This window comes from Phoca vitulina, unplaced genomic scaffold, assembly GCF_004348235.1.
Source record: "Phoca vitulina isolate PV1807 unplaced genomic scaffold, GSC_HSeal_1.0 scaffold42, whole genome shotgun sequence".
NCBI classification, from domain to species: Eukaryota; Metazoa; Chordata; class Mammalia; order Carnivora; family Phocidae; genus Phoca; species Phoca vitulina.
In genome coordinates this window covers 7,158,548-7,180,306 of record NW_022589745.1, presented here as the reverse complement: position 1 = coordinate 7,180,306, position 21,759 = coordinate 7,158,548, and the positions used below count along the sequence as shown (strand labels likewise).

Genomic DNA, 21,759 nt, shown 5'->3' with positions numbered 1-21,759 from the left:
CTGGAATTTTGAGTTACTCCTGTTGGTGATAGTTAGAAAAAGGAAGAACTAGGGGTTGAAAAAAGGAACAGGAAAAAAAAAATCAGGAGAATTTCACCACAAGCATCAAGAGAGAGAAATGACGTGGAAGCAGGATTCGGAGTTGCGGGATTGCTTCTCATGAAGGGACAGGGCTGCTGTGGGCGAGGTCTGAAACCACCTCGAGCACCACGCTGTTTCTATCACTTTGGAACTGAGAGGCAGTGGGGCAATATTCCTCAGGTATCCTGCCATCCTCTTAGTCAAAGCTCCTCAGGGCATCACAAAACTCCAGGTGACTCTACTCTGGGGCCGTCGTGGGGATCAGCAGATGGGGACACGAACTCTGAGACAGGAAATCAGAGGGCTTTTAACATGGAGACAGAGCAGGCAAAGCAAAAAGAGTGCTTCTTGGAACGCACATGATCCTTAACAAAGCAAAACAACGTACTGCCATTCGCATTGAGAATGCATAGAAGAGAGACCCTATGAAGTTTTGGGTGGGTGGCAAGTAGAAGTTAATTGTATGGGGCGCCTGGGTGGCTCAGATGGTAAAACGTCTGCCTTCGGCTGAGGTCATAATCCCAGGGTCCTGGGATGGAGCCCCACGCCCGCTTCTCCCTCTCCCTCACTGCTCCCCCTGCGTGTGCTCTCTCTCTCTCTGATAACAAACAAACAAATAAATAAATAAGTAAATAAATAAAATCTTAAAAAAGATTCTCTGCCCTCTCCTTCCTCTCTAAATAAATAAATGCTTGCATTAAAAAAAAATTAATTGTATGAAGTTCATTATTATAAATTAGGTGTGTGAAATCTCCTAAATGAGCTTCTTCTTTGACATGTTACCTATATTTTTTTAACCTTTGTGAACTCTACTTTTCATATAAGATCTCAGGTTTCTTACCCTCCAAATCTCCTACCCAGCCCACGGGAGCGTGTATCCACGACTAACTCATGGTCTGATGCACAAGTTGCTTGATCTGGAGACCTGGGCACATTCGCACAAATGTTGCAAATGCCCTAATGGGGATGTGTGTCGAATGCTTAGGGAATGATGGATTCTGCCTGGGGGAGCTGAGGGGGGGAAATGGAGGACATGACAATTGAGCAGGGTCTTTAAGGAAGAATAAGGGGTCTCCTGAGATGAAGGAGGACATTTCTGATAAGGAATACAGCATGGGCAAAGGCCCTGAGGTGGGAGATGTCATGGTTGTTCAGGATCCCCTTGTCTGCGATGGACGAAGCGGGGCAGGTGAGGGAGGTGCTGTGTAGGACCCACACTCAGCAAGAAGCCATCGAAGGGTGCTGAGCCTCAGAGTGTCATTAGATCTATTTTGGGGACATAACTGGCAGGGGCAGGACAGGGACAGATGCTTGGAAATGAGAGTGGTTTTGCACACACCAGGAAGGAGATGATGAGGCCTGAGCTGGGCAGTGACCATGTTGTCAGAGGATTGGAGACTGGCCAGAGAGGTCGTTGGTGGTGGAACCGTCAGGGCTGAGTGACACAGATGTTGGGTGACAGACTGGGAGGGGTTGGCGATTTATAGCGTAGGTGATTAGGTGAATGGTGCCGTAATTGAGGGCCAGGGAGCATGAAGGACGAACAGGTTCAGGGCGGAGGTTTGGAGGACGGGGTGGTGAGGAAACACGTCAGTCATAAACGCTAATGTTTTCTTCTTCGTGGTAGCATTTGGGCTCCTTTGATTCCAAACTGACATCACCAGGGCTGGGAGCTTGGAGAGGCAGGGCTGTAAGCCGAAGCTCACAGATTCTGGAGCTAGTTTGCCTGGGATCAGGACTTCTCAGATCAGGACTTCTCAGTGTCTTTGTCAAATAACGTAGTGCATCATGGGATCAGTCAGGGGAGGAGAGGGGAGGGATATGTAAGTGCTGAGACCAGTTCCTGCCACATTCCCAGCACTGCGGGGACATGTGATCTCTGTGGTATCGCCTCAGGTGTACCTCGAGCAAAAGTGAGGCCGTGTTCCCCCTTCTGTTTTAAAAATACTTCCATCTGAGGGGCGCCTGGGTGGCTCAGTTGGTTAAGCGACTGCCTTCGGCGCAGGTCATGATCCTGGAGTCCTGGGACCGAGTCCCGCATCGGGCTCCCTGCTCGGCGGGGAGTCTGCTTCTCCCTCTGACCCTCCTCCATCTCATGCTGTCTCTCATTCTCTCTCTCGCAAATAAATAAAATCTTAAAAAAAAAAAATACTTCCATTTGATTCAAAACCAACATTTGGAAGGCAGACAACCAGGTTCATTCGTCAAGCAGTGATCCCTGCAGTGCATAGCCGATAAGAAAGTAGGAAGGTTTTCATAATCTTTCCCTTTTTATCCTCATTCCTTCCATCGGAGCCCTTTCTTGAGCATCTGTGGGATGTGGGGTTCTATACGCAGAGCATGAGAAATGGCCCCCGGTCTCAAAGGCTTCCCGCCTGGCTGGGACAACAGGACGCGTGCAGAAGTAGGCTCCCCTAAATGCCAAACATAGGATGGGGATGTGTTGTAAGTGCTGAGGAACAGAAAGAGCTCTCCCTGATGCTGCAGAAGGACTCGGTGCCCTTTCAGACAGAGGGAGGATGAGATCATTCAAAGGACATAGTGAGTTGGGGACCGGGAGGCAGAACAGACAGCAGAATTAGGGTGCGTGGGGGTGGGGGTGGCCAGGTGACAAAATGCAGACTCTCAGGCCACCCCACCCACCTGGAGCCCCGGCCATGCTGAGGAGGAGGCTGGCAGGGGAGTCAGGAAGGGTCTTAACAAGCACCACCTTGATGAAACACAGATCCCTGGGCTGTACTTGGAGAAATTCAGTGGATAGACCAGGAGAAGTAGAGAGGGGTTGACATGTGCAAATTGTGTTTTGGCAGAATGGCCAAGCGGGGAGTGGGAGGAGAGGGCCCAAGCAGGGTGACAAGGGACCCCAGGCAGAGGAGACCTTCCCAGGGAGACTTACTCTGGTGTGAATATCTAAGGAGAGAAAGGTAAAAATAAGTAAACATGTTTATAATATTTTCTTACCCCCCAACGTGGTAAGAAACACTTCTTTCCTAATTTTAACCTTCGAGCTAAAATCAGAGACCACCTCTTTCATTTTAGGTAATGTTTAACTTAATCACTTAATCTGAATTAATGCAGACAACAATGGTGACAAAAGGTAATTACATTTAAGTGGAATTCGAGCTTAAAAATTCTTTTGGAAATATCTGTGAGTCACCTGGTTCAACGCAAATATCCATAAAACATGTACTAATTGTTCCAGAGGAAATAATTGTTGCAGAAGGGCAAAAGGCCAAGTGAGCTGAAATACCAGGTTCTTAATTTATAAAGTCAATAAAAGCACTCTTTTGTAAGTTCTTCTCAAGTCGTAGCCTATTATCAGGTAAGTCTGGCACTAAAATCACTTTGCTTAAATACTTCATGAGGGCACAAAACAAGGGAACACACACTAAGAGCTTCTTGAAAACATTTTGTGAGAGACTTAATACTATGTGAATTTACTTAGCTTTTGAGAAGAGAGAGGTATTTAAAGCGGAAAAAAAAAGTCACTGGCTCTACGCCCAACATGAAAATATATGCTTTTAACTATCTGCAATATATAGTGATTCATAGAACTTTGGAAATTCTACTCAAAGTTTTCCTTAAGACTTGGAAATAATGCTCCTTCTCTCCTAAGCAATAACGCTTTCTGTATAAATACAGGGTTGGATTAATACTGCTTTTTTTTTTTTTTTCCTCCGCTTTGTGCCAATGGAGGGAAAAAACAAAAACAAAGAGAGAACAAAGAACTACAGAAACCCAATGGGTAAAGGTGCAGGCCCTGCCCCAGCCCTGGGCTCTCCTCTCCTCCTTCCTTTGGGCTATAGAAGGTTCCACTTCTGTGTGGCAAAGACAAGCCTTTTGTGGCCCCAGAGAAATACTACCCTTTGGTGAGGTGAGGCACACGGCAGCTCCTCACCCTGTTAACCAGCATTGCATTCCCATAACGATGTCCATTGACCCAGTACAAGAGGAGCCAAAGTTGGCAGGTGGAAGGCCCTCCTTTTCCTTTCAAGTCTAACCCAGAATCTCAAACTGCCTGAAGAAATCCACATTTTTTGAAGGATTAAAAAAACCAAATCCCCTCCCCCCCAAACCCCCAAAAACCCAACACCTGTGTTCAAAATTTATGAGATATCCTTGTAGATTAACAAAATATTTAGGCCAGTGTTCTGTATTCTTATGGGAAAAGATTCTCATCATAACTCACTGGCTTAATTTTTTAATTTTAGAAATTTAGGAGTTTTTTTATGTTAATCTACTATGATCAAACTTTTAATTGCCACAGATGTAGATGGATAGATTTATCTAGATATAGTAAATGAGAAAACACGCAAAAGGTTCGGTAGGTAAGTAGGTAGGCGCGGAATAAGGGTACTTCACAGCTGTGTTTTCCATGAGGTTCTGATGATCCAAATTTGATACTCAGATAACTGAGAACATGACATTCTCTCCACTTTAGCACATATATGCTGTATTGGCATGGCTTTGAGCTTAGACTGATCACTGACAGACACAATGTAAAGACTTTTTCTAGAAGTACCTATTGCATTCTACTCATACCCCCTCCCCCCTGGAAGTATCTGCTTTCACACGATTACACTAGTTACGGGAGCTGAGACCATGTGAAATATTACTTGGTTTTATTTCCCTTTAGGGTGGTCACATAATTTGTAAAATTATATTTCACTGCAGTGGTAAGGAATTTTAATTAAAAAAAAAAACATAAAGTAAGTTTTGCTCATAAAAAAGATTCCACCCAAATCAACAAATATCACAAGTCACTCTAGTGGCAAAATAATTTATTGCTTCCCCTGAAAGGAGATTAAAAATTTGCTTCCTGCTCTGGGCGGGGGCAGCCTGGGAACGGGGGCACGCCCCCCTGGGAGCCCAGCTCCGCCATGCTGCCCCCACCAGCTGTGCTCTCTTCCTCCTCTGTGCTCCTGGGGCGCTCCATCCGTCATGGCACTCAGCCTACTTCTGCCTTATTTCATCATTGCGCACCTTTCTAGTTTAGAAATAGCTGAGGCAAGTATTCAGGCAGAGATAGGACTTGAGGAGCCCACCTGCAGGGTGCCCTGTGCTGATATAGGGGTCCTGCAGCAAAGGAGAAACGGCCCCCTATACTAAGGCATCCCTGAGAGTGGAGGTGATCCACAAGCACCTTCATTCTCGCAGAGCCTGGGGGGCGCCGGTGGAGGTGAGCACCAGCATTCCCTGTGGACAACCTGAGCCAGTGGGAGCTGAGCGGGGCGATCAGCACCCACAACCATCTGCGTCAGAGCCTGGCAAGGACCTAGAGGACACAGATAGGGTGGGGGCTCTTCCTCCACCTCACCCTTGAACCCAGAGGCCATCTAGGGAAGGAGATGGATGGGAGGAACAGCCTTAATAGGGATTTCAAATTTCACTTTACTGAATATTTATTCCAAAGTGGCTTTTTAACCCTGAAGAGATGAAGGTATCTTTAATTGGTAAGATTAAAGGTTCAAAGCAGTATTTTGGCTGCCCTCTTGGCTGCCCTCCACCCCTACTCAACAGGGTGGAGGCTAGGGAAAATTTACGGATAATAAAATCAAGTGGCATTAATTTTGTATATTGAATGTGGTGAAATAAATTTTGACTCTGCTGGGGCGCTTGGCTGGCTCAGTCGGTGGAGCATGTGACTCTTGATCTTGGGGTTGTGAGTTTGAGTCCCACGTTGGGTGTAGAGATTACTTAAAAATAAAAATCTTCAAAAAAAAAAATTTTTTTTTAAGATTTTATTTATTTATTTATTTATTTGAGAGAGAGAGAAACAGCATGAGAGGGGAGAGGGTCAGAGGGAGAAGCAGACTCCCCGCTGAGCCAGGAGCCCGATGCGGGGCTCGATCCCAGGACTCCGGGACCTGAGCCAAAAGCAGTCGCTTAACCAACTGAGCCACCCAGGTGCCCTAAAAAAAATTTTTTTGACTCTTCTAATATTGTAAGCTCCTTGGGAGCAAAGGCTGATTAAGTCTCGGGAGAGATAGTGTGGTGCAGCAGTTTATTCCAGACTAGCTGTGTGACTTTGGGCAAGTTATTCAACTCCCCCTGTGTCTCAGGTTCCCCATCTGTAAAATGGAATAATAGTACCTACATCATGTGGTTATTGTGAGGATAAATAACTCATTTATTAATTTAACTCCATTGTTAATATATATGAATAAAATACATGAAGCACTGAGAAAAATGTCTGGCACATAATAGACATTATGCAAGCATTTATTAGGGCATTCCATAAGACTAGAACAAATCCGGATGCTAATAGTTAGAAAGTTTCTAACAGAATGCCCTGGCGGCAGATGATCAATAGATGTTAGGAATTGTTTTACCCATAATACCATAGCTTCATATTTTGCACATATGAGATGTTGAGACTTTGAACTAGAGAGGAAAGACCCCATGTGCAGACATTGCTCATTGCCTATCAACAGACAGTCCCCCTGCCTTTCCCTGCTAATAGTACCCCAATTTTGCTCAAATATTAGAGAAAGATCCTTAATCCTAGGGAAGGTAGGAATGCATCATGATAATCTAAAGCAGTCATGGTAATCCTATTCCCCTTTATGGTTCCCCTGGTGCAGTTCTGGCCAATGGAATGTAAAGGAAACTCTACCAGGGGGCTTCTGGAAAGGGTTTTCTCACCAAAGACACTCTTGAGAAAGTGTTTAGTCACAGTTCCTTCCTTCTACCAGGATTTGTTTGTGTGGAATCGTAGCATCCATTCTGGGACCATGAGGTAGCAAGCTGAAGAACAAGAGGCCAACATGGTATTAATTGGATTATCTTTACTGAAATGTCCACAAATCTTCCTTCTGGTAATGGAGTAAAAGAAAGCTGCAGAACAACATTTCTTATGAACATGGATGCAAAAATTCTTAATATTTCAGCAAATCACATTCAACAATATGTGAAAAGGATGATAGATCATGACCAAGTGGGGTTTATCCTAGGAATGCAAGGCCAGTTTAACATTTGAAACTCAATTGAATTTCCTATTAACCATATTATGAAAGCCATATTAACTGGCTAAAAAAGAAAAAAAATTCCATCATCTCATAGATGCAAGAAAAGCATCTGAAAAAACAAAAGAACAAAAACAAAAACAAACCAACATTAATTCCTGATTGAAAAAAACCCTCTGCGATCCAGGAGTAGAAGGGCGTGTGCTGCTGAAGCACAAGCCGCAACCATGGAGACCTCTCTTCTATCTGTACAAACTCTCTAGGAGATCCCATCTGGCCTCACGGTTTTTAAATAGTACTTATATTCTGATGTTTCCTACATTTACCTTGCCCCAGACCCCTGCCCCTCCAACTTCAGACTTCAACATCTCTCCAATGTCTAACAGGCATCTCAAACTCAATACGCCCCAAATAACACTGATTTCCCAATACCAGTCTTCTGAGTTCCCTGTGGTGTACAGCCTAAAATTAAGGCCTGATTATCTTGTGCTGCTTTGACATCTGGTGAAACGGGGAGGGCCCCAAAGTGGCCTAACTTTGACTTCCCCTCCCCACTCTGCTCCGATGGATAGGGTCCCCTAACCTTATTAAGAGGACCAGAGGAATTCCTGTCTGCCCGTGGGATTATTCAAATAAGCCAATCATACCCTCGTGCAGGAACTAGGGGCCACTCCATCCCTCTGATACAAAGCCTGCCTCCCTGTCCCTGGTTGTTCTCTGTTCCCGAATGTGACCCTATTGGCCCTGCATAGAGTGCTGCATCCTCTCCCAGGTGGTAAGTATATGTGATTAATTAGCTGCTGTCAATGTCATCTATTCAATCTTGGGTACCCTGTGTTTGGCTATTCCCACAGGCCTATAACCAACCCAGTTAACTTCCCTCACAAACAGGGTGAATAGGGGAAAATTAAAGCAGCCCCATCTTAATAAATGGTACAGGGGAAAAAAAATCGGGGCATTTTGATTTCTCACACCTACAACCAACCCATCACCAAATCCTTATTATTTCATACGTAAACTGTATCTGGGATCTAATCCCTTCCTACCACTTCCACTATAATCTCTGTAGTGCAAACCACCACCTCTTGACCAAACCAGAAGAGTAGTCTTTGTTGTGGCCTCTACCTCTGCCCATTTCCCCCGGCTATCTATTCACCACAGAGCAACGTAGTCCTTTTATGACATAGGTCTGATTGCACCATTTTTTTTTTTTTAAGATTTTATTTATTTATTTGTCAGAGAGAGAGAGAGAGAGAACACAGCAGAGGGAGTGGGAGAAGCAGGCTCTCCGCTGAGCAGGGAGCCCGATGTGGGGCTCGATCCCAGGACCCTGGGATCATGACCTGAGCTGAAGGCAGATGCTTAACCGACTGAGCCACCCAGGTGCCCCAGATCACACCATTCTTTTGCTCAAAATTTTCTAATGGCTTCCCATGACACCCTTGGGACAAAAGCCAAAGTTCTTACCATGGCCCCGAATGCAAATTCTTCCATTTCCTGTGTTACTACTCTCCCCTACAACCCTAACACTCCAGGTGCCCTGAACAACTTGCTATTCCTTGACTCCATCAAGCATACTCTTGCCTCAGAGCCTTTGCCTGTTTCCTCTGCTTGGAATAACGTTCCCCTGGAAAGCAACATGGCTTGCTCCATACCGGTTGATCTCTGCTCAAGGTCACCTCCCAGGGGCCTTCCTCAATCACTTTTTATAAAAAGGCCCACCTTATCACCCTTACCTTGCTTTTTCTTCATTGCACCTCATCAGCCCAACTATTGTATATTTGTTGACTATCTACCCCCACCCTATTAGAACAGAAGATCCTTAAAGGCAGGGACCTTGTTTACTGCTCTATCTCCAGTGCCTGGAATATGCCTGGAACACAGCTGTTCAGTGTTTGTTGCATGAATAAACTGAACAAGAATGCCTGATTTTCCAGTATCCTCACCAGATATTATAAACCTTTATATATCTTTGGTAACCTATTTTAATTTATATCATTTTTTTGGGTTGGTCTTTGTATTTCTTTTTTCCAGAAAGCTATCTTCTCATATTCCTTGCTCAGCCTTTTTCCTATTGCTTTGCAAGAGCTATTGATACATTAAAAAAATTATTCCTTTGTCTGTCATATGCTACAAATATATTTTCCTACTTGCTATTTGCCTGTGACTTTGCAGTCACATTACCAATTTTTCCCTTTTGGCTTCTGGTTTTGGGGAATGTTTGGAAAGTTCTTCCCTGTTCCAAGATCATCAAAGCAGCCATACTTGTTTTCTTCTAGTACTGTAATATATGTATATGTAAAAAATTATGCTGTTTAGATCTTTGATCCATCTGGGAGTTCCTTTGGGGCATAAAGAATAAGGAAGTGATCTAGTTTAAAAGCAAATTTAGCCTAAAAAAAAAAAAAAGCAAATTTAGCTTTAAAATACAATGAATACAAATTTCTGGATACCATTTATAAAACTTACTGTTTACTCTTCTCAAAGAATATTCATAATTTAAAAAATAAATTCAAACACAATTCACTTATTTTCCAATACACATTTTTATAAGCACGTTTGATACATATATATGTATCTATGTATGTGTGGATATATAATCAAATTCTATTTCCCATAATTCTCTGGAATATTATAATTTGACATTATTATCACTATTAAAATATTTTCCCAAGAAAGTTTCTATTTCATTTTTCTCAGTATTTTCTCCCTTTCCTGGATCTTGATTTCTTTTTCGTTTTACTATATTTTGTTTTAAAAAGTCTCTTTTCAATTAAGCTCACTTCTTCATGGAGGGAAGAGGTCTTTATTCTCAGCAGGAAGGAGAAGAGATTTATTATGAACTGATAACTCAGCGAAAAATTTGATTCTTCATAGGTTGTCACATGTTTACAATAGCTAGAAAGGGAAGAAAAAGGAAGAAGTTATCTTAAAATGACAATTTAAAATGTATGCATCTATCCCTGAAACATCCCCCAAACTAGCAAATATATATGGTGAGGCTTAAAACAGTACTCAGAGTTGGAAGGAAACTTGGAACAATTTGGCAAAACAACTTATTTTTACAGAGGAAAAAATGCTGGCACCATCCAGGGGTTAGCTACCACACCAGGGTAACGGATGGTCTGGAGCCAGGACTCACAATTCCTTGCCCAGAAGTCCTTCCATTCCAGATGGGCTGCTTCTTTTTACCATGCTCAAAGCAAACAATAGCATACAGGAAGAGATTCTGGGCATAGTTTTATTTATTTATTTTTATTTATTTATTTATTTTTAAAGATTTTATTTATTTGACAGAGAGAGACACATTGAGAGAGGGAACACAAGCAGGGGGAGTGGGAGAGGGAGAAGCAGGCTTCCCACTGAGCAGGGAGCCCGATGTGGGGCTCGATCCCAGGATCCTGGGACCATGACCTGAGCCGAAGGCAGACGTTCAACAACTGAGCCACCCAGGCGCCCCTGGGCATAGTTTTAAAATAAAAGAAAATAAATAATCCCTAATCCCCACCCAAAATAAGACACCGGACTTGATAATGTAGCCTACAATCTTGTACCTATTATAGAAAGAAGAATTTACAAAGCAATTTTACTTATCTTAAAAGTAGTAGATCAAGTCTCCAACTACCACCAAATCTCTAATTATGAATCTCTTAACTCTAACACTCCATCTCTAACTATACCAAGGTGTAGGCAATCCAGGGGACAGAGGAACATGTTAAATGGTATCATAGGTTGTAATCAGCAAAATGCAGACTATGGGAAATTGTATAGGACACAAGACCCGGATTATTCAACAAGTAATTTTTTCCCTGCAAGGGGACAAAAAAAAAAAGACATAAAAGGGGAATTTACCAACCAAAACACTTAAGGGATATCTTAGTTACTTGCAATGTATGGGCCTTATTTGGATTGAATTATATTAAAAATTTCATAGCAACTGGGAAGATCTAAACATTGACTGCATGTTTGATAATATTAAGGAATTACTATTTGTTTCTTAATGTCTGATTGATGTTTATTATGATTTTGTTTTTAAAAACATTATGACATTTGAGATATGCTTCCAAATAATCTGGGGGCGGGAGTGGAGGAGTGAGTTGGCATGTGGAAGCAAGCCTAGTCATGTTGACAATTGTTAAGGCTGAATGACAGGTACAGGGGGGTTCATTACACCATTCTCTCTATTTTTGAATATACTTGAAATGTTCCAGAGTAAAAAGCTTAAAAAAACAGGTAAACAACATATAGAAGATACAAACTTTTAGATATTGGATTTATATATGGTCCTACATTCCTGAAAGAAAGTTTGTGTGTGCACCACAAAACTCTGCCCCCATCAGTTGTGACTATGGATAACTAGCCTTGGTTCTCTCACCTGTAAAACAGGAAAAAATAACAGTGCCTACCTCGTAGAGTGAACAGAAGTATCGAATGAAAATATATATTAAACACTTACCCAATGGTCGGCACACAGTAAGGGCTCAAAAATGTTCACCTCCACTTTACTCCTTTAAAACTGATTTTTGTTTTCACTTAAAATCTTAAGACTACTTTAATAATCTAAAATAAAGCCAAAACTCCACCTATTCACTAATTGGACATTTAAAAGGCTCAAATACTCATTGATTGGTTTAACAGAAATCAAATATAAGCCATTTACAGGAATTCACACAAACTGGTGGTCTCTTGCTCTTCTTTTCTTTTCAATTTCAGCTATTGTAAGAGAGATTCTTCCAGACAAATGGTTACAACAAAAAGGGCAAAAAGTATGGTTTCTCTTACCTAGGGAAGCTCTACACCAGAAAGATAAGAAAAGGTATACAAATTATTTGCTCCCATAAGAACTTTTATTTTTAAGTTGAATCATTAACAATACCTTATAAGGATGACATTCTTTATCACAAACTCAGAAAACTCTCCTAGAGTTATAAGCCATAAAACCAAATATAACATACAATAATTTGTTATTGCCAAGTATTTTGCTGTGAGTAGAACATGTGCCAACGGATGTTCCTTGAGCTCTGACACAGAAAATAAATGAGTGTGGTAAATGGATGCTATAAGAATATGTTTATACAAACAATTGTATGTGAAGGGATAAGCACAGGTTTACATTTAAAAGAGGGCTGTAAGGTCCATTTGAACTTCCTTATGAGAACTTCCTTGTGAGAAGTTGGAATGTATGCAAAAAGAATAGTCTCTCAAGTCTGTATACATACAAAATTAAACCTGCTAACACAAGTTAAAGTTTTGGTGGTCTGAAAGATGTTCAAATTTGGCATATGACATACGTATTTGAGTACTGTTTTTTTTTTTTTACTCTAATTTAAAATATTAGTTAAAATAAAATTTTTAAAATTCAAATCAAATTTTTATGGGACCCCTCAAGAAAACTGTGTGTGTATGGGGGGGTAGGGGGACATCCAAAGCCTCCCATTTCCTGTGGACGGCAATTTGAAGTACCTCGGCTGTTCCTCTTCCTGTGGAAGGAGAGAGGAACCACCTGCCCCTCTCAGGGAGGCCAGGGACAGATACTTGATTAGCCAGTGCCGACAACGGGTCTTTAGACCTAGCTAATTGTCAGTAACTGGCCTACTTACAGATGGGTACTTCTATAAATGTGAGGAATATTAAGGGCATTCAAATTCATGAAGACTGTTCATTCTGCCTCAGATAAGAAGCATAAACAACCTCTCATATCTGAAGTGCTCTTATGGCCTTTCTCTGCTTAGTTCTCAAGGCCTGAGTGTTCTCACAAGTATTTTACTGTACAACATTTGTCTCTTGAACCCTCAGACATGAGTCCTTCTGTGTAACAAAATTCTCTATACAGCTGAAGATCTGCTCTCCTAAGCATCAAAACACTTCATTTTAACCATTTTGTATGGACATCTTTTAAAACTGAGTTATACATTATTAGTATAAATTATAAATGTATAGTATAGTATAAATTAGTATAAAATGAAATTAGTATAAAAATATAAAGTATATTATTACAAGTTGTTCATTTTTACTGTAAAAATATTAGAAAATACAGCTTAGAAAAACAAAGCCAAAGAGAATGCACACAGCATTTTGGGTCATGCTCTGCGTTAAAGCTGAGACCCCATCAGGCTTGTTTTGTTAGGTGGAGCAATTAAACAGTGTGTCAGGAATGACCTTCAGACTGCTGTCATTTGAGTTCTTTTGTCTGCTTCTGATTCTGATGCTGGCTCCTCTCTCGTTTGTCAAATAGATGTCATTTATGTTTGCTGTCAAGATGACTATCAGCAGAGCACCTCTCAGTCTCCCTCCTGCTTTGTTTCTTTTGATGATGAAGAGTTTGGAAATCAGACAACTCAGCCTGACAGAAACACACCTGAAGGCAGAGTGCGCTGGCTCTGAGTGAGGGGCTAAGGGGCTTTCTGAGAAAAGTGCGTTGGCTCTAGTCATGGACTTTGTGACATTTTTATTGGTTGGTGGAAGCCTTTTTTGCTTACTCTGTGGTTCTAGGCTATGGTCTAAATAGGCAAGGCTGACAGAATTTTGGTGCATAAAGTCATGGTATCACTGATGCTTTGTCTATAGGTTATAATTTTTAGCCTTATAGTTCATGCAGAGAAAAAAAAATCTCAGCTGTTTCATCTCTGAGTATACAAGGTCTATTTGTAACTAACTGTCTTATATTACTGTATTAAATCTGTGAAGATTTAGAAAGATCTAGAAATCCACTGATTGCACCATGGGAAAAGCATAAAGGTGTAAGCTCAGCCCTAACTAACTCGGGACCGATTCCGCAGGCATGAGAGACAGAAGGGCACAGAACACCACTTTCTAACTTAACTGGTCTCATGCGGGTGCTCCTCACCGGCCGGGACTACAATCTTTTCTCTTCCTTTTGATGAAATCTTCACATCGGAAAAAGCCATTGCACTGACCACTGCACAGGAATGGAGCACCTCAGACGTGGTGCCGAGGCTGGGGTTTGGGTTCCAGACTTTTGGAACTACTTAAACACTTAGTTACTTTCCCTGTTGCTGCTGCCAAGTCAGCGCTGCTCTACAGTCATTCTAGACTCAGCTAAACTTTTGTTGAGTAGTAAATTTTCATACAGATAACTTCATTTTGTTATCTCCTACTGTAGTTCCTACATTTTACTTGTCTTTCATTGATACTCAACTTAGGAAGAGAAACTCTTTAATAGAAAATTAGTTTTATTTAACGTAATGATCAGAGTTATCATGTATTGAGATTTACTATATGACAGATACCAAAATCTCATTTAATTCTCATTCTCTAATTTTTTTTTTAAAGATTTTATTTATTTAGTTGACAGAGAGAGACACAGCGAGAGAGGGAACACAAGCAGGGGGACTGGGAGAGGGAGAAGCAGGCTTCCCGCCAAGCAGGGAGCCTGATGCGGGGCTCGATCCCAGCACCCTGGGATCATGACCTGAGCCGAAGGCAGACGCTTAATGACTGAGCCACCCAGGTGCCCTCTCATTCTCTATTTTTCATGCATTCATTCAACACATAACTGGTGAGCACCTACTATGTGCTAGGCCCTGTTCTAGCCTCTGGGGTTTTTCATTAATTAAGACAGAGTCTCTGCACTCAAGGACCTTATATTCTATTCTAGTGGGGGAAGGCAGACAAATAAGCAAAATAAATATATAACAATCTATTCAATACTGACAAGAGCTATGAGAAAGAAAACATAGGCAAGGGGGGTAGAGAGTGATGAGGTGTGCGTGTGAGGGTGAGGGGAGAGTTGGTGCTATTTTAGACAGGATGGGGAAGTGAAATGTGAGCAACAACCTGGCAGGAGTGAGTCTGTGTGGACATGTGGAGGAAGAGCATTCCAGGCTGGAGGCATAGCATGTGCAAAGGCCTGTGTGGGGAGTGTGCTCGGCAAGGTCAAGGAACAGATAGGAGGCCGGTGTGAACAGGGGCAGTGAACGTGGAGCAAAGGAGGCAAGCAGGGAAGGTCAGAGAACTGCAGGGGCCTGTAGGTTCCTTAGGGTCTTTTAACTTTACTTTGCGTGAGATGGGAGCCACCGGAGGTTTTCAAAAGAGGAAGAAGATCAGTATTACACGCTGTCTGTGCCATGGGGAAAATATAAAGATATAAGCTCCCCCCCAACTCACTCGTACGCTGGTTTTACCACTGGGACAACAGAGCTGTAGAGCTGGTAAATCACTTGCCCACAAGGAGCAAGCAGCAGAGCTGGGATATGAACAGACCAATTCGTTAGCACGTCCTCTTCACTACTGGGAAACTGCCTTATAAACAGTTTCTTTGTACAAAGAGTGAGATTAGTATAAAATGAAGTTAGTATAAAAATATAAAGGCACAATGAAAAAAGTCTTTATAGTCTAAAACCTTTTCCAGCTTTGCTGAGATACTATCGACATAACATATGTTAAGTTTAAAGTGTGCAACGTGTATGTCGTGAAATGATTGTCACAGTAAGGTTAGTGTCCATCTAAAACTCTTAAAGAAGACTCAATGTATAATTCCAATTTTCTTGATTATAAGCCCAACATCTTCTAATTCCAACAAATAACCTATCTAGTTCTTATTATAGTCAACCGTAATTTTATGTGACTTTTTTAAATTCGAAAAGAATACTACTTCATGCCAAACTAAAGATTTCACGTTATTTTTTATCCCTTGATTTCTAAAAGCATCACATACCTTCTACAAAATTTCTGTGTACTAAGCCAATAAAGTGAATTCTTGGTCGTCAGTGACTGGCCTTTCTTCTTCAGGATCCCCTGGAGGCCATGTCCATGGAAACAGGTTCTAGCAGAGTCTCCTTCAGTCCAGTTGAACTGAAAACTTGAAGGACCTTTCTTTTCAACAGTTGGTGCTGAATCAACCAGTGTGCTAAATTGTTTTTGTAGACTCACCACCATTTCTGGAAACAGAGGGAAAAAGGAAAGGAATAAAATAAAAACTGATGTTAAATCACAGATGAGTTTACTTGTTAGCAATGTACTAATGTTGGTTTCTTAGTGTTGATAAATGCACCACAATAATGCAAGAGGATAACAACAGGGGGAGCTGAAACTGGATGAGGGGCATTGGGGAACTACTTAAAAAAGATAAAATGTATTTTTACCACAATTAGGAAAAAAAATGAACAAGACAACTTACAGGCAATTCTCCACAGAAAGAGTTCTGAAAGTCATAGAAATATAGGATGATTTTAGATTTTGGTGGGAACTTAAGTTCTGTTTTAAAGAATACAGTGTTCCTGAAACAGATTCCTCTGGAAATTTCTTACAGAGGATGGTATTTCTTTGGATGGGCACTGGAACACTTGCTGAAGAAGTAAAATAATTCCTTAGACACTTTTTAAGTTTATTTATTTAAGTAATCTCTACACCTGACATGGGGCTTGAAACACAACCCCGAGATCAAGAGTTACAGGTTCTATAGACTGAGCCAGTCAGGTGCCCCAGGCACTCTTTAAGAAGTCAAGATATTTAGCTTTTCTACAATAGTACTGCTACATGGCGTTAAGAGACAACACAACTCACCTCTTCTTTTATATACCACTGCTCTGTCAATGGATGAGTGGTAGAGTGGCTTCTCGCTTTTCCACATATACCTATACAATGCAGAAAAACATTTGGAGCAGAATGGAGAAGAAATGGACCTAAACACATTTCAGAGAAGTTTCTCTGAAGCAACATCTGAAATTCCTGATACTCAGTGTAATCGCTCTGCCTTAGAATGACCTACTGACACGGGTCTGTAGAGCTTACGTCACAGATGTAAGCAGGCAGCACTGAAGGAGACAGCAAGCCAACAGAATGACATGCTCATCCCAAAAGGCTCCCAGATGTCATAAGGTCCTGAAGAAGATATTAATTACACAAAAATGTAGAAATGGTTTCCTTCACCATAAAATTCTCTTGCTGTCTGTTCTCAGGAAGTGAAACCACCACCTAAGAAACAACTGTTCCTCCTTGCCCTTGCCCATCTGCCCTTTTGCTGAGGATTAAATCAGAGGTACTTCTGGTAACTCATACAAAGCGAACAGTAAGTACCGGTCTTCTGATGTAGAGATGCAATCAATGTTAACAAATTACAGTTTTCCTGAGAATTATGTGTGAACTAAATTTTAGTGAACATACCACATTTAAAATATATCAGAGAACTTGTCACTGAACCCTATGGTAAAGGAGTTTGTGATTCTTTCAAATATCTTTTTTGTTATTTGTTTTCTTAAATAATAAATGTAACAATATACTCAAGGTAAAAAATAATAAAGAAGTTTCCTATATAGTCTAATCCCAATCGGTGGGTAAACCCACTATTAAAAATCCCTTGCAAATACCTAATCTAGACAGAATCTCTTATGCATTTATAAGGCATACACAGGTGGCAATTATGCTACAGGCAAGGAGGCATTACTTCCTCGGGGTCGTATGCCCAGAAAACGGGAAAAGTGATCTAAAATAACATTCTGTCTAGATACTCCTTCTTTAAAAATGTACCTTACTTTGCTTACCTCTTCCCCAAACTACAAAAGATACAAAAAACGGAGGCACGTCACAGGGTCCTAATGTTTTCTGCAGGAATCCTGCATGCTTCTCTCCAGTTTTCCCATATGCTTTTGTTTCCCAACTATTAAAAGTTAAGGTATAATTTACACACAAACTCACCCTGTTCATTGTACAGTTCTGCTGGCTTTGGCAAACACACACAGTCACGTAATGACCACCACGGTGAATACACAGAGCAGGCCCATCAATCCGAAAGTCTCTCATGCCTCTTCACAGTCAAGCCCTCTCCACACTCCCAGATTCCTGGTCTTAAAACTACTGATATCTGTTTCCATCCCGATTATTTAGCCTTTCCCAGAATGTCATATAAAGGGAATCATACTCTGTGTAACCTTTTGAGACTTTCGTTCAGCATAATGCATTTAAGTCATTCATAGTGTTGGATGTATCAGAAGTTTGTTCCTTTCATTGCTGAACGGTATTTCATTGTATAGATTTACCTCACTTGACTTATCCATTCACCAGCTGAAGGGTATTTGGGTTGTTGCCACTTTTTGGCCATTGTGAATGAAGCCACTATGAACGTTCAAATAGAGATTTTTACGTGAAGTTGTCATTTCACTTGGGTAAATATGTAAGAGAGCAAACTACTAGGTAGTGTAATAAATGTATGTTCAACTTCATGAGAAACTGTCAAACTTCCAAAATGGCTGCACCATTTTAAATCCCCACATTAGGTATGGTCAGTTGTTTGTTCATTTCGCTTTGTTTTTGGCCATTCTAACTGGTGTGTAATGATATCTCATTGTAGTTTTAAATTGCATTCCCCTATTAACCCTAATGATGTTGAGCATCATTTCACACATCTTCTTTACTGAAATACTTGTTCAAATCTTTTGTCCATTTAAAAAATTGGGTTTTTGTCTGTGTTCTTACTGTATGAGAATTCTTTATTCTGGATACAAATCTTTTATCAGATATGTGATGTGCACATATGTTCTCCCACTGTATGGCTTCTCATTCTCTTAACAGTGTCTTTTGAAGAGCAGATATTCTTTCTTCTGATGAAGTCCAATTTATAATTTTTTTCTTTTATAGATCATACTTTTGGTATATCTACAAAATTTTGCCTAACCCAAAAGGCTAAAAAGATTTTCTACACATGCTGTTAAATTTTCTTCCATGTTCCTCCCAGCATCTTCCATGACAACTGGAAGTCATCAAAGCCACCTCGTAAGCTGTTATTAGGTTTTCAACTACTGTTCATTAATGTTTTTCATAATCTCATACATAGGGACCCATATTTAGCTATGGAAAATGCTTTAATAACTTTCATCTAACAACATGGAAGATGATGTTCAGAATAATGGGAGAAAAAATTACAAATTTATGTCAACAGTGGGGGTCGGGTAGGGGCTCTGTGCCTAAGCACTAGTCAGTAGTGATTTACATACGGTATTTCACTCAGCTCAAAGCACCTACTCCATACAGAAGTATCTTGGTAATGTATCCCCTGGACAATCTCTTCCCTGAGTCCTGGTCTCTCCCTGGAAGATGCCATTTTGGAAATAGACATACTCTCTCTGGTCATTAAATTCTCCCCTAAAGTACCTAAAAGTCAGTAAGTCTAAGATCTGTAACTGAATGCTGAAATACCAATTTGGGCTCTAATAGCTATGTCTGCAGTGTAAGCTGGTGCCTGGCTTGAGCTAATGAATTCTTAGTTACTACTGAGATGCCTGAGTGGCATGGTCCTTGAATACCTAGCCTCTCAGTATCAGTCAGGACAACCCCTGCTGGCACCATAAAAAGGAAGGCCCAATGGCTTGTACTCCCAAGATAACCTAAGACAACAGAACGAACTCCTGTTCTTCCTGATATTCTTGTAACCACTGAGATCCAATGACCAAAGAGACATTCCTTCTCTGACAAGGAAGAGGAAGGACCTAGTTTCCTGGGTACCCACAGGCTGTCAGAATAAGTTCACACCCCACCTCTTTTCTTTCATCATTGTGTATCAAACCTGACTAATGAGAAACTACTACACCTTTCCCCTTTTTGGCAAGGATCCTCTTCCCCACAGTGCTTTATTCATCCCCGTAAGTCTGCTTTTCTATTTAAAAGCTCTCTTAAATGTAGAAGAAAAATAATCCAGTTCTACCTGTGAAAACTGAAATTTAGTTCTTAGAGCACAAAGCAGGCATTATTATCCCTATTTCATTGATGAGGAACTTAGAGCTGAATGAATTATTTTAACTAATTTGAGGAGCCTTGATTTTTCTCAAAATATATAAAATTAGTTGATCAATTGAGCATTATTATAAATTTACTAAAATACAGAGACGTTAACTTTTTCTTCAAAGTCTTGTAAAAACTCAAAGTTCTAAGAATAGATACAAAACTGTTCAAATCAGAGATCAATAGAAATATACTCTATGTTACGTAAGATATAGCATCTATGAAAATTTATGAGCAAACTAAATTTCAGTGCGCCGAGGCTAAGAAATCAAGTAATTTGCCCATGGTTACACAACTAGTCCGTAGTGCAATCAGGATTCAAACCCAGCACTGTCTGTCTCTATAGGTATGCTCCTTCCACTCTATTACAACGAACCTACATCAGAACGAGAGTTTAAAGTCAAATGGTGAGACTGAATTAAATATCCTCTCTTTGTGCATTCCTCTGTTTTGATTTTTGTAGGGATCTTTATTTGGGGGAACATTCACTTTATTGGGGGACAATTACATATGTCATAGGCTGATACTTGTAATCTTCGTAATATTGGAAAGCAGATGGGAAATGATCAACTTTGAGAAAGGGGAAGGAGAAGGAATATTAGAAATGTAGGTGTGACTCACACAAATTATAAAAAATTAATAATTAAAAAGAGGACATTAATGGAAACACTGATGAAATCCAAATAAAATCTGGAGGTTATTTAATAGTAACACCAAAAAAAAATGTCAAATAGAACACAGGGGCTAATATTTCTAGAAAAAATGTCATAATGCTAAGGAGTCTAGCTGCTGAAACTTCAGCTTTTAAATATAAGGTAAGAGACTTAGAAATCAAGCAGGTAAACCTAAAACCAGAAGAGACAACATACTTTGCCCTGGCTTCCTCCCACTTTTGTTTTTTCTCATCAACAGATTTCTTCATCACTTGGTACCATTTTCTGAAATCAAACCAGGGTTTATCTGAAAGAAATGAAATCCATGATTAGTAACCAAATAAGTCACATTATAACCATATACATTATTCATTTGAGTCTTCATTCATTGATACAACTAAACATTATGGAGTCAACATTATGGGAATTATGGAGTCACTGTCTCCATACTTCAACATGACTCCTGAGCAATCTGTCACTGAGTTCCTATCTATATTGTGGCCCTAACTAGATTATACTAAAACCATCTTTTTTTTGAGACAGAGGGAGCATGAGAAGGGACATTAGAAGACACCTTGTTCAACCTTTCACTCTGTGTAGAAGCTGACATAAAGCAATGTGTAGAAAGAAGTATTTCACATATATTCTGGAAAGAACTCACAAATTGATTTCTACCATTAAATCCAAGCTCTTAAAACCAATGCACATATATGTGAAATCTTGAAAGAAAAAAGAGTCAAACTCCTAGAAACAGTAGTTTCTACTCTAACAGAGTAGAAAAGTAGTTCCCAGGGGCTGGGGGGTGGGAGATAGGGAGAGGTTGGTAAAAGGGTACAAAGTTTTGGCTCTAAGATAAATAAGGTCTGAGAATCTAATGTAAAACATGGTGATTATAGTTGATCCCACTGTATTATATCAAGGAAATTTGCTAAGGGAATAGGACTAAAATGTTCACTCACTCACACACACACACACAAAAGATTAAAATGTGAGGTGATAAATGTATAACCAGATGAGAGAATCCTTTTGCAGTGTACATGTATATCAAATCATCAAAATACACACTTTAAATATCTTACAATTCTATATGTCAATTATACCCCAAAAAAGCTGAATTATTTAAAAAAAAACAACAATGAACATAAATACTAATGACGGAATTAAGGAACTAAAATTGAATTTAAGAATTCATATACCTACGCACTTCACTGAATTGCTCTTAGGCCAGACACTATGTTAGGCACTAAAGATCCATGAAAAAAAAAAAAGAAAAGATAAGAAAGACATGGTCCCTCCCTCTAGAAGCTCACAACCTACCTTTCTAT

At 40.4% G+C, this 21,759-nt stretch overlaps 1 protein-coding gene across 3 annotated transcripts in view; it reads right to left on the bottom strand.

Moving 5' to 3' along the window:
- Positions 1 to 6,258: 6,258 nt before the first annotated feature.
- TAF1B (TATA-box binding protein associated factor, RNA polymerase I subunit B) overlaps positions 6,259 to 21,759 on the bottom strand; it is a 68,653-nt gene continuing 53,152 nt past the window's right edge. For 2 of the 3 annotated variants that reach the window (XM_032430063.1, XM_032430061.1), the window contains exons 12-15: positions 20,651 to 20,741; positions 16,572 to 16,642; positions 15,724 to 15,946; positions 8,413 to 9,944 (exon numbers count right to left, since the gene is read on the bottom strand). In XM_032430063.1, coding sequence (XP_032285954.1) covers positions 9,743 to 9,944; positions 15,724 to 15,946; positions 16,572 to 16,642; positions 20,651 to 20,741 — 587 coding nt within the window. In that variant the 3' untranslated portion in view covers positions 8,413 to 9,742. Of the gene's footprint in view, positions 6,829 to 8,412; positions 9,945 to 15,723; positions 15,947 to 16,571; positions 16,643 to 20,650; positions 20,742 to 21,759 lie in introns of those variants that run through there. The other variant, XM_032430062.1, reaches the window with a different exon arrangement.